The sequence below is a fragment of the Callithrix jacchus genome, chromosome 9 (genome assembly GCF_049354715.1).
Source record: "Callithrix jacchus isolate 240 chromosome 9, calJac240_pri, whole genome shotgun sequence".
In the NCBI taxonomy this organism is placed as follows: domain Eukaryota; kingdom Metazoa; phylum Chordata; class Mammalia; order Primates; family Cebidae; genus Callithrix; species Callithrix jacchus.
Window position 1 is genome coordinate 16,004,834 of NC_133510.1, and position 13,474 is coordinate 16,018,307.

At 45.5% G+C, this 13,474-nt stretch overlaps 1 protein-coding gene across 1 annotated transcript; it reads left to right on the top strand.

The window, feature by feature from the left end:
* On the top strand, window positions 1–769 carry LOC128928516 (peptidyl-prolyl cis-trans isomerase A). Its single transcript, XM_054238013.2, has one exon. The coding sequence runs from the start codon at window positions 48–50 to the stop codon at window positions 540–542; it is 495 nt and encodes a 164-aa protein (XP_054093988.1). The 5' UTR covers window positions 1–47; the 3' UTR covers window positions 543–769.
* The last annotated feature ends 12,705 nt before the right edge of the window (window positions 770–13,474 follow it).

Genomic DNA, 13,474 nt, shown 5'->3' on the forward strand with positions numbered 1-13,474 from the left:
GCTTTGCAGACGCCGCCGCCGCCGCCTGGAGCCTTGTCGTAGCAGCCATGGTCAACCCCACCGTGTTCTTCGACATTGCCGTCGACGGCGAGCCCTTGGGCCGCGTCTCCTTCGAGCTGTTTGCAGACAAGGTTCCAAAGACAGCAGAAAACTTCCGTGCTCTGAGCACTGGAGAGAAAGGATTTGGTTATAAGGGTTCCTGCTTTCACAGAATTATTCCAGGGTTTATGTGTCAGGGTGGTGACTTCACACGCCATAATGGCACTGGTGGCAAGTCCATCTACGGGGAGAAATTTGATGATGAGAACTTCATCCTAAAGCATACAGGTCCTGGCATCTTGTCCATGGCAAATGCTGGACCCAACACAAACGGTTCCCAGTTTTTCATCTGCACTGTCAAGACTGAGTGGTTGGATGGCAAGCATGTGGTCTTTGGCAAGGTGAAAGAAGGCATGAATATTGTGGAGGCCATGGAGCGCTTTGGGTCCAGGAATGGCAAGACCAGCAAGAAGATCACCATTGCTGACTGTGGACAACTTTAATAAGTTTGACTTGTGTTTTATCTTAACCACCAGACCATTCCTTCTGTAGCTCAGGAGAGCACCCTCCACCCCATGTGCTCGCAGTATCCTAAAATCTGTGCTCTCGCTGCAGTTCCCTTTGGGTTCCATGTTTTCCTTGTTCTCTTCCATGCCTAGCTGGATTGCAGAGTTAAGTTTATGATTATGAAATAAAGACGAAATAACAATTAAAAAAAAAAATACAAAAATTAGCTGGGTGTGGTGGCGTGCACCTGTAGTCCCAGCTACTTGGGAGGCTGAGGCAGGAGAATTGCTTGAACCCAGGAGGTGTAGGTTGCAGTGAGCCGAGATTGTGCCACTGCACTCCAGCCTGGCGCCTGGCAACAACAAGACTCTGTCTCAAAAACAACAACAACAACAAAAAAAAAAAAACGCTGAGTGGCTTCAAACCTGCAGCACTGCTTTCACTCTCTGTCCTGGGCTAGTTACTTATCTCCTTATGTTGTCCTTGTCTGATTAGTAAGACGCTGTCATAAAGAGTATTTCCCTTGAGGGTTGCTGTGAGGGTTGAAACAGCCAAAGTGACTAAACAGGGCCTGGCTGAGTCTAAAAGCTCTGTAATAGTTAAGAATCCTGGAAGTAATAACTACTTTTCATGATTCTTAATTTCATGCAAGGGTGAGCACATCAGGAAAAAGATCCCTCCCTTGGGAACATTCCAAGTTTTGGGAAGCTCCATCCTTGGGCCTGGTGGGCCAGCAAGGCTGTGGGAAGCCCCAAGAAGTTACAGCAAAGGAGGATGTGGACAAATGTGCCCATCACCTTCCAGGGAGTGGGGAATGGAAGGGAGGGAAGCAGGGCACTATGTCTGCTCTGTTGCTGTGAATATATCAAACGTGGCCAAAGGACCTGGGTGGCAATGCAGGTGAGGTTCAGGTCACTGGTGCAGGGTGCTGGGCAGGGGACACCACGACCACCTGCGTCTGGGTTGCCGGACCGCGCAAGGGCAGGAGTGGACTGCAATTTCTAAGAAATTCGGGTGGGCCGGGATTATAGCAGGGACACCGCCTACTGCCAGGCACGAAGCCCCTTCAAGGCGAGTCACCCCCAGGGTGCACACCAGCCTTGCTAGGGAGAATCCTCCACTTGGCCCATCTGCTGCGCACAGCCAGGCCCTGAACCCAGGGTGCCTCTGACACTGCCGCAGCCAGAGCCAGACCTGGGGCGGGACCTCTGCACCCGGCATCCCTCCCCAACGACAAAGCCAGAGGGGGCTCCTGGGCTCTCTGTTCCACCTCCCACTGGCTTGCCTGCTTCTTCACCTCTGGCATAGCTACTCCAGCCTCACCTGCTCTCCAGATGGACCCCAACTTCTCCCGCGCCACTGGTAAAGTATGCCAGGTTTTGGGGCCTTTAGGATCCCTGATTTTTAATGGGGGATTAAAAAATGCATGAGGCAGGTGCATTTTGAGCTCTACCTAAAGATGATTTTTCTTTTGTACTTCTGATGCTTTCTTTCCTACCAGGAACGTTCATTATTATCACTGAAAACCCTACCATTGTCCCAGTGCCTCCCATTTCCAAGGAGAGAGGAATGAGGCTAAAAACTGCCCCTGCTCAAGGTCGCCCATAGGCAAGAGGTGTGCTGAGCTGGGACCCAGTGCTCTGTCCAGCATTTGAGCTGCCTGGGCTGGTAGGGAGGTGGAAGACATTGCTTCTTCAAGATTCCCCACTTAAGGCTCTGTGTAGTATGAAAAAGAGGGCACCTGCCCATCCGAGCCTGTGGGGAGGAAAGGCGGGGCTGGGCTTCACGTGCCTGGATGGAACTAGGTAACAGGTTTCCCATGCAGTGAGCAGGAGGGGCTGAGGGGCTGCTTCCAACCCTGCACCACACTCACTGCTCACTGCCTTTTTCTCTTCCCTGCAGGTGGCTCCTGCACCTGCACCAGCTCCTGCAAATGCAAAGAGTGCACCTGCACCTCCTACAGGAAGAGTGAGTTCGGGGCCTTCCCTGAGAATCTGGGGGGCTCAGCAGAGTCAGAGGAGGGAACCCAGAGCTTAGTGGGCAGGAGCAGGACAGTGACCAGCTTTCCACATCTCCTTTCCTGGCAACTGATTCAGGATCACAGCTGGAGAAACAAGATGGTTGATTCCCAACTTTCATTCTTAAAATAGGGAGACTGAGGCTGCACGAATTCACCAGCCTGCCAAGCACAGACCGAATACTTCAGGACTTTTCTCACTTAAGCCAGTGGTTCTGGGGAACTGGTTTTCCTTTGTCCCTATTGCCCCAGCCACTGCCTCTCCAGTCTTCTGTCCTCTTCTGGGTAATAGGTTGTGCTGGGCAGCTTTTCACTGGAAGACCCTCACTCCAAAGATCCAGTTGACTCCTGGCAGAGCAATGCCACCCTGGACTAAGGGTCCTCTGGAGCTGGAGGTAGGGCTTGAGCCAGGCCTCTGTTGGGGCAGAGAGGTCTCCAGTCAAGTCTGCTCTGACCTCTGACTCTCCCCTTCTTCCCCAGGCTGCTGCTCCTGCTGCCTTATGGGCTGTGCCAACTGTGCCCAGGGCTGCATCTGCAAAGAGGCATCAGACAAGTGCAGCTGCTGTGCCTCATGTCAGGACAGCCCTGCTCTCAGATGTACAAAGAGTGACCTAAACAAATTTGGAATTTTTTCCATACAACCATGGCCTTACTATATTTGTCTCTCTTTTATAAAATATGTGAATGATAATAAAAGTTGTTGCCTTTATTCTGGCTCTGGTTTTCTTTGTGTGCCTTGGAAATGGGGGGCCCCATACTCAACAGAGCTGGCATGGGTGATTGCATTGTCCAGAGACGGGGTGCTGGGACCATGTCCTATCATCCTGCATGCTGAATGGCTTAAGGAAAATCAGGTTCCCTGTCTCAGGTCACTTTTTCAGCTAAAAGAGATTCCTATAAGATGATAATGTGGTGTGCTTTTTTGTGCCTTTCTATGTTGAGCTACATAATCACTGGCAGATGTGAGAGGAGGGAGGCAGCTCATAAAAGGGCACAGGATCTGTTGCACACCTAAGCTTTGATGAGATCAACTGTTTTAGTATGATAAAATCATAAGAAAAAAATCCATTTTCATATTCAACAAGTAAACAAGTATCTACAAACATGTGAATATATGAAAAACAAAATTACATGAGAAATAAAAGAATTACAAACACTACCCATTTTTTCTGGAGTGTACATTTCACACTGGAGACAGTTATCCGATCAGTCCCTGTGCATGGCTAGCACAACTTGAGCACCCCTGGAGGGGACATTCCCCCAGGACCCATCAGTCTTGACCTGCCCCATGCCACTGATGGGAGTCTCCCTTCACTTCACAACTCCCTCTTGGGACTTGGCTCTGAATCCGTACCTCTACCAAGGTGAAGATGAAATTGGCCTCTCCCTCAGCCCTTGGTTACTTCAGGCCAGCTGAGTGAGTGGGAATGGAGGAGGAAGTGCCCAGCACTGTTCCGGCAAGATGTCTGTAGATAGAAACTGGTTTACAGGTGATGTACTTTGAGTCCACCTGTGCGGGGTGTGATGGCATATTCTGTGGTCTGAAGATGCTTTGCTGTTCATTAAGGAGGAGTGAGAACTGTGACTGGTAATTAGGCCAACAGTGGTCGCCCTGCTTATTTGTTGAGGGAATTGCTATTTGTTTTCTGTATTTTTTTTTTCTTTTTCTTTTTTCTTTTTGAATTGCTATTTGATGTTCAGCCACAGGGGAAGATAAGGCCTGTGGTCCAGGAGTCAGGACCATGCTTGCCCTCAGATGCCCTCTGTGATGAGCACATTTCAGAAGACAGCCTGGGCCAAGCACAGGTTTCAGTGTCTCACAGCCCACTGCGCCACTTACTGGCCGTGTGGCCTGCACAAGTCACCTGATCTCTCTGAGTCCCCATTTCCTCATTTGTAGGAAGATTATTTCTCCACATTGGGATAAAATGTGACAGTGGCATGGCACCTGGCTGGGGTTAATTAACAGTCCTGTTATAATCATTCGTCCACATGGACCTTCTGGAGAGAGAATCCTGTTAGCTCCCATCAAGCTCCTTGGGAAAGGCCCATTTGCGAGTCATTTGATGTTAACGCAAACCAGAGTAACAGTGTACAGAAGTTGGCTATGCAGGGGTGCACTGTCCTCTGGAGTAGTTAAGAACCTGCCCAAGTCACACGGCTCAGTAGCATAGGAATGGATTAACTTATGGTACAGAGGTCCTCATGTCCTCTCCAGAGCTGGCTTGATACGATGTCACTGGTTGCTAAGCCTTGCTCCTAACAGTTCACAGCCAGAGGGGCCCTTGGTCAGTAAGGCCAATTGTGCCCCTAGCTTGAGAAAGAATATACCAAAACCCAGAGAGGTCACAGAGCCATGCAGAGGAATCTGAATGCCAGCTCCACACTCTTCCCCCTGTGCCTCTGTGCCAGATTTCAGTGTCCTGGTCTTTCCCCTGACAGGGTGACATAGGTTTTTAATTGAGGACATTATGCTGCAGTCAGCCTGCATGTGTGCAAATCACAGTTGTGCTGCTTCCATTTGGGTAACACAACCTCTCTGTAGCTCCGCCTCCTGCATTGTGAAAGGGGTATAATACACCACGGTCATGCACCACGTAACATTTTAGCCACAGATTGTGTATAGCATGATAGTCCCTTCAGATTATAATATGTTTTTTGTTTGTTTGTTTGTTTTTGAGACCGAGTCTTGCTCTGTTGTCCTGGCTGGAGTGCAATGGTGCGATCTCAGCTTACTGTAACCTCTGCCTCCCTGGTTCAAGTGATTCTCCTGCCTCAGGCTCCTGAGTAGCTAGGATTACAGGTGTGCACCACCACGCCCAGCTTATTTTTGTATTTTTAGTAGAGACGGGGTTTCTCCATGTTGGCCAGGCTGGTCTTGAACTCCTGACCTTGTGATCCACCCGCCTTGGCCTCCCAAAGTGCTGGGATTACAGGCGTGAGCCACTGTGCTCGGCCTATTACATGGTATTTTTACTGTACCTTTCTATGTTTAGCTACACAGATACTTACCATTGTGTTAAAATTGCCTAACAGTATACAGGTTTGAAGCATAAGAACAATAGGCTAACACATGCAGCCTACCTGTGCAGTAGCCAGTATTATCTAGGCGTGGGTACGTTCCATGATGTTTGCACAATGGCAAAATTGCCCAGAATGCATACCTCGCATTAAGCGGCACATGACTGTAATCGGGTTGGATTAGTAAAGATAAATGATTTCATGGATGTAAAGAACTCAGAATGGTGCCTTGTACATGACCAGTGGTCTATAACATTAACCACTATTTTGTTATAATTGTTCATGGCTGCTATGGCCTGAATGCTTGTGTCCATCCAATATTCACATGTTGAAATCTAACTTTCACTGTGTTGCTCTTAAGAGGTAGTGCATCTGGAAAGTGACTATGGTATTCGGGCAAAGCACTCATGAACGGGATTAGCGCCTTAATAAAAGAGGCCTGAGGGAGCTTGTTTAACCCTTTCCACCATCTGAAGACCCATCAAGAAAGAGACATCCACGAGGAACGGGGCTCTCACAAGACTCCAAATGCTGGTGCCTTGACCTTGGACTTCCACGCCTCCAGAACTGAGAGAAATAGATTTCTGTTGTTTTAAGGTATCCAGTCTAAGGTGTCTGGTTATGGCCGCTCAAATGAACTCAGGCAATAGCATACTTGACATTTTTACTCCAGACAAAAAAGCCGGGCCTGGCGTCCCTCCCTGTGTGTCCTCTTTCTTATCAGCCACAGAAGCATTGCTCTGTGGTCCTCAACAAAGTCCTGCACTCTTCCCACAGAATAGAGATTCACACCAGAAATATAAAGCCACAAGCAAGACAGTCCCTGTCCCCAGAACAGAAACAGAAGGGTGTCTGCCAATTCCACTACCACCTGCACCAATATGTGATGCGACATTTTTCTTTTAAGCGATTCTATTTTCTTAGATATATTTACATGAAAAGCAAACTCATTAGCACTGCTGAAAAAAGAATCAGTTTAACTTCCAGACATAGAATGTTGCCATCAAATTCTCCCTATTCATATCCCCTCTGCATCTCTGTTTTGCTTCCAAGACTGACCTTGATGTTTGATTTTGTTTAGAGATTTAAAGCCATAAGAGATGAACTTACCTAGACCAAAGGGAAGCTTCATCACTGCCCTCTCCTCCGTGGGAAGCTGAGAGGATTCAGACCCAGCAGTGCCACTTCCCAGCCCTCTGACCCTGAGCTAGTGGCTTGACCTCCTTATATTGTCATTGTCCAGATTAGGATATGGGTTTATAAATAGAATGTATGTCCCTTTTTGATTGCTGTGAGGGTTCAAAGATGGAAAGTGACCAAACAGGGCCTAACACGGGTTAATGTTATGAGCGTAATAGGAATATGGCAGGAAAATGCTTTCTACTTGAAGACAGAATCTGCATGATTCCTTTTCTGGGAACATCCCACATTTTCCAAACTGCCATTCTGTAGTGGGGTGCCCGGCTAGGCTGTGGGGAGACCCTGGAGAGATTTATGCAAAGTAGGACCAGGACAAATGTGCCCATTCAGCCTCTCAAGAGTGGAGAATGGAAGGGAGGGAGACAGAGCCCTGTGTCTGTCCTGTCGCTGTGCACAGAAGAAATGTGGCTGAAGGACCCAGGTGGGGACAGACTCAGGCGAGCCTGGGAATCCAAAGGTCACAGCCTCCACTGGTCCTTTGCACACAACTCTCTTCCTATGCTCCCACTACTGCTGATTCTGAAAGTTGAACACGAGGCTGGGGTTGCACATGGTATCCAGGGAAGGTAAAGATGACAGTCCTGAACCAGACCAGGTCACTGCTCACAGCCCAGCCAAGGACCACTGGCAGTGCAGACTCAGCAGGGTGGGTACAAGGGCCAGGACGGGGCCTCTACTTTCTTAGACAGACAAATTCCGTTAAATCCCAACAACCTCCTGGAGAAAGGCTCATGGGTTTGGAAGCAGGACTCTGGATTAGATGCTGGGAATGAGACTGCAGCCTGGTGATCCTGCCAGGAGGAATGTGATGTTGGATAAGATGCTGCTGCTTGGCATTTGTACAGACAGCCTTTCTAACCCTTCACATCATTGGATTTCCACACAACCTTGGGAATGAGAGCCACAGGCCTCAGAACTAAGACAGCAAATATGCAGGGCCTGGAGTGCCTGTGTTGTCTTCCAGAGTAGTTAATCAACCTGCCTAAGGCCACGTAGCTCAGAAGCAAAGGGTTGAATGAACCTCTGCTACCCTGGCCTGTCATCCTGGTCACAGCTGGCAGATGGTGATCGGCTCATCACTAGATGCTAAACTCTGCCTATCCTGGTTCAAATCTAGAAGGATGCTTTGGGATAGACTGATTTTGCACTGGGCTTGAGAGACGAGAACTGAAGCCTGGAGAGGTCACAGAGCTGTGCATGGGGACAATGACTGCCAGCTGAACATGCTTCCCACTGCTGCCTCGGGGCCAGATTTTCCGTGCCCTCATCTTCATTGCAACTTGGTGGCATAGGGTGGTGGGTGAGGGCATGATGCTGCCGTCAGCATGCATGAGTGGAAATCCCACCTCTGCCACTTAGCTGTGCTTCACAACCTCTCTGTGGCTCAGTCTCCTCCCCTGTAAAAGGTGCACAATAATGGCATCTGGCTTGTAGGATTAAACAATTTAATACATGTAAGAAACTTGGAATGATGCCTGGCAAGTGGTGAGTAGTCTGTAATATTAGCTGTTGCTTTAAAAAAAAAAATCATTACACATAGCATAGGGGTAATGAGTTTATTCATGGACAAAGCAGCCAGGCCTGGAGTGCCTAGCTGTGTTTGCTTCATTGTCATCTACCGCTCAAACATGCTTGTTTCATTTGTTTGTCTCTTACCTTATTTGCTTGAGAAGTGGTTTGTAGTTCTCTTTGAAGAGGTCCTTCACATCTCTTGTAAGTTGTATTCCTAGGTATTTTAGTTTCTTTGTAGCAATTGTGAATGGGAGTTCACTCAAGATTTGGCTCTCTGTTTGTCTATTGTTTGTATACAGGAATGCTTTGTGATTTTTGCACATTGATTTTGTATCCTGAGACTGCTGGATTTGCTTATCAGCTTAAGGAGTTTTTGGGCTGAGACAACGGGACTCTGTAAATATACAATCATGTCATCTGCAAACAGAGGCAATTTGACTTCCTCTCTTCCTATTCAAATATCATTTATTTCTTTCTCTTACCTGATTGCCCTGGCTGGAACTTCCAATACGATGTTGAATAGGAGTGGTTAAAGAATGCATCCTTGGCTTGCGCGGTTTTCAAAGGGAATGCTTTTAGCTTTTGCCCATTCAGTATGATATTGGCTATGGGTTTGTCAATAATAGCTCTTATTATTTTGAGATATGTTCCATTAATACTTATTTTTATTAGTGTTTTTAATATGAAGGGGTATTGAATTTTATGGAAGTCTTTTCTGCATCTATTGAGATAATCATGTGGTTTTTGTCATAAGGTGTAAGGAAGGGGTCCAGTTTAAATTTTCTGCATACAACTAGCCAGTTTTCTCAGCACCATTTATTAAATAGGGAATCCTTTCCCTGTTGCTTGTTTTTGTCAGGTTTGTTGAAGATCAGATGATTATATATGTGTGGTCTTATTTCTGAGGTTTCTGTTCTGTTCCATTGGTCCATATGTCTGTTTTGGTGCCAGTACCATGCTGTTTTGGTTACTGTAGCCTTGTAGAATAGTTTGAAGTCAGGTACCATGATGCCTCCAGCTTTGTTCTTTTTGGTTAAGATTGTCTTGACTATACGGGGTTGTTTTTGTTTGTTTGTTTTTTGATGGAGTCTTGCTCTGTCATCCAGCTCGAGGGCAGTGGTGACATCTTGGCTCACTGTGACCTCTGCCATCTGGGTTCAAGCAATTCCCCTGCATCAGCCTCCCAAGTAGCTGGGACTATAGGCACATGCCACCACACCTGGCTAATTTTTTGTATTTTTAATAGAGACAGGGTTTTGCAATGTTGACCCCGATGGTCTTGATCTCTTGACCTTGCAGTCTGCCCGCCCTGGCCTACCAAAGTGCTAGGATTACATTGCATGAGCCACGGCTCCTGGCATTCTTTTTATGGTTCCATATGAAATTTAAATTTATGGGCTCTTTTTTAGTTCCACATTAAATTGTTTTTAAAACTTCTTCAGTGAATGTCAGGGGTGATTTGATGGCAATAGCGTTGTATCATTAAATTACTTTGGGTGGTATGGCCATTTTCACATTATTGACTGTTTCTGTCGATGAGGATGGAATGTTTTCCATCTGTTTGTGTCCTCTCTTATTTCCTTGAGCAGTTGTTTGTAGTTCTCCTTGAAGAGGTCCTTCATGTCACTGTTAGCTCTATTCCTACGCAGTTTATTCTCTTTGCGGCATTTGTGAATAGGAGTTCATTCATGATTTGGCTCTCTGCCTATTGTTGGTGTATAGAAACGCTTCCGGTTTTTGCACATTGATTCTGTCCTGAAACTGCTGAAGTTGCTTATTGGCTTAAAAAGTTTTGGGGCTGAAAAAATGGGATTTTCTAAATATAGAATCATTTCATCTGTAAACAGAGACAATTTGACTTTCTCTCTTTCTATTAGAATGTCCTTTATTCTTTCACTTGCTTAATTGCTCTGGCCAGAACTTCCAATACTGTGTTGAATATGAGTGGTGAAAAAGGGCACCCTTGTCTTCTGCCAGTTTTTAAAGGGAAAGCTTCCAGCTTTTGCCCATTTGGTATGATAATGGTTGTGGGTTTATCATAAATAACTGGGGTTTTTTTTTTTTAGATATGTTCCATCAATACCTAGTTCATTGAGAGTTTTTAACATGAAACGATGTTGAATTTTATCGAAGGCCTTTTCTGCATATATTGAGATAATTGTGTGGCTTTTATCATTGGATCTGTTTATGTGATGGATTACATTTATTGATTTACATATGTTGAACCAGCCCAGCCTTCTATCTCAGAGATGAAATTGACTTGGTCATGGTGGATAAGCTTTTTGAGGTGCTGCTGGATTCAGTTTGTCAGTATTTTATTGAAGATTTTTGCTTCGATGTTCATCAGGGATATCAGCCTGAAGTTTTCTTTCTTTGTTGCATCTCTGTCAGATTTTGGAATCAGGATGATGCTGGCCTCATAAAATGAGTTAGGCAGGAGTCCCACCTTTTCAATTGTTTGGAATAGTTTCAGAAGGAATGGTACCAGCTCCTCTTTGTACCTTTGGTAGAATTCGGCTGTATATGCATCTGGTCCTGGGATTTATTTATTTATTTATTTATTTATTTGGTTGGTAGGCTATTAATTACTGCCAGAATTTCAGAACTTGAGATTGGTCTCTTCAAGGACGTGACTTCTTCCTGGTTTAGTCTTGGGAGGGTGTATGTGTCCAGGAATTTATTCATTTCTTCTAGATTTTCTAGTTTTTTTACATAGAAGTGTTTATAGTATTCTCTGATAGTAGTTTGTATTTCTGTGGGGTCAGTGGTGATATCCTCTTTTTCATTTTTTATTGTGTCTATTTGATTCTTCTTTCTTTTCTTCTTTATTAATCTAGCTGGCAGTCTATTTATTTTGTTAATATTTTCCCGGATTCATTGATTTTTTTTTTTGAAGGGTTTTTTCTGTCTCTATCTCCTTCAGTTATGCTCTGATTTTAGTTATTTATTGTGAATATCCTTGTTAAATTTTTGTCTCGTAATATTGACAGTAGGGTGTTAAAGTCTCCCACTATTATTGTGTGGGAGTCTAAGTCTCTTTGTAGGTCTCTAAGAATTAATTTGCTTTATAAATCTGGGCACTCCTATCTGGGTGACTATATATTTAAGATAGTTAGCTCTTCTTGTTGAATTGATCCCTTTACTCTTATGAATTGATCCCTATATCATTATGCCCTTTGTCTTTTTTGATCTTTGTTGATTTAAAGTCTGTTTTGTCAGAGGTCAGGATTGCAAACTCTGTTTTTTGTTTTTTTTTTTTGGCTTTCCATTTGCTTGGTAAATTTTCCTCCGTCCCTTTATTTTGAGCCTATGTATGTCTTGGCACATGATATAGGCCTCTTGAATCCAGCACACTGATGGGTCTTGACTCTATCCAATTGGCCTATCTGTGTCTCTTTATTGGGGCATTTAATTCACTTACATTTAATGTTAACATTGTTATGTGTGAATTTGATCCATCATCATCATGCTAGTTGGTTATTTTGCACATTAGTTGATGCGGTTTCTTCATAGTGACTTTAATCTTTATATTTTGGTATGTTTTTGCAGTGGCTGGTACCAGTTTTTCCTTTCTGTATTTAGTGCTTCCTTCAGGAGCTCTTGCAAGGTGGGCCTGATGGTGATGAAATCCCTGAGCATTTGCTTGTCTGAGAAGAATTTTATTTCTCCTTCACTTATGAAGCTTAGTTTGACTGGATATAAAATTCTGGGTTGAAAATTCTTTTTTTTTTTTTAAGAATGTTGAGTATTGACTGCTACTCTCTTCTGGCTTGTACGGTTTCTGCTGAGAGAACTGCCGTTAGTCTGATGGGCTTCCCTGTAGGTAACCTGGCCTTTCTCCTTGGCTGCCCTTAACATTGCTTCCTTCATTTTGACCTTGGAGAATCTGATGATTCTGTCTTGGGGTTGATCTTCTCATGGAATATCTTAGTGGTGTTCTCTGTATTTCCTGAATTTGAATGTTGGCCTGTCTTGCTATGTTGGGGAAGTTCTCCCTGATAATATCCTGAAGGATGCTTTTCCAACTAGGTTCCATTCTCCTCTTTCAGGTACTCCAGTCAATTGTAGGTTCAGTCTTTTTACAAAGTCCCATATTTCTCAGAGCTTTTGTTTGTTCCTTTTCATTCTTTTTTCTCTAATCTTGTCTGCCCACCTTATTTCAGCAAGGTGGTCTTCGCCGTCAATATTCTTTCTTCTGCTTAACCTATTTGGCTATTGATACTTGTGTATGCTTCACAAAGTTCTCATGCTGTGTTTTTCATCTCCATCAACATGCTTCTTTAGCTCAGCAGAGTTTATTACCCACCTTCTGAAGCCTACTTCTGTCAATTCATCCATCTTATCCTAAGTCCAGTTCTGTGCCCTTGCTGGAGAGCTGTTGTAATTATTTGGAGGAGAAGAGGCACTCTGACCTTTTTAGTTTCAATCTATAAGGCTTCCGACCCTTGGATGAGATTTTTGTGGGGACTTTTCATGTTGATGCTGTCATTGCTTTCTGTTTGCTTTTCTTTCAATGGTCAGGTCCCTGTTTTGTAGTTCTGCTGTGGGGGTTCACTTCAGGCCCTATTCATCTGGTTCACTCCTGAGCTTGGCTATGTCACTTGAGGAGGCTGGAGAACAGCAAAGATGGGTGCCTCCTCCTTCCTCTGAGATGTCTGACCTCGAAGGTACCAACCTGATGCCAGTGGGAATGCTTCTGTATAGGGTGTCTGAAAACCTCTGTTGCAGAGTCTCACCCAGTTGGGTGGCACAGGGAGCAGGACACATTGGTGGAGGTGGTGTGCAGCAGTGGAGAGAAACTCACTCACCTGAGCTGTCTGGGTTCCTCAGAACTAGAAGGAGGAAAGACTAAGTCTGCTGGTTTGTGGAGAAGATAACTACTCCTCCCCCTAGGGACTCAGGCCCAGGATTATCAGAGTTCTGTCCCTGAGCCCCTGGATGGAGTTCCTGGAGTTCCTGCAGGGAGGCCCCACCCAGTGAGGAGGGGTGGGTCAGGGTCAGACCTGAAAAGGCACTCTGGCTACAGCCTGCCACAGCCCATGTGTTGGGCTGTGGGGAATACCTCTTAGGACCAAGTCTTCCAGCCTCACTGGCTCCAGCTAGGGAAAAGCACAGCCTGGAGCTATAGAGATGGCTGCCACCCATCCCCCACCCTGAGAGCTTCGTGTGTTAGGCAGC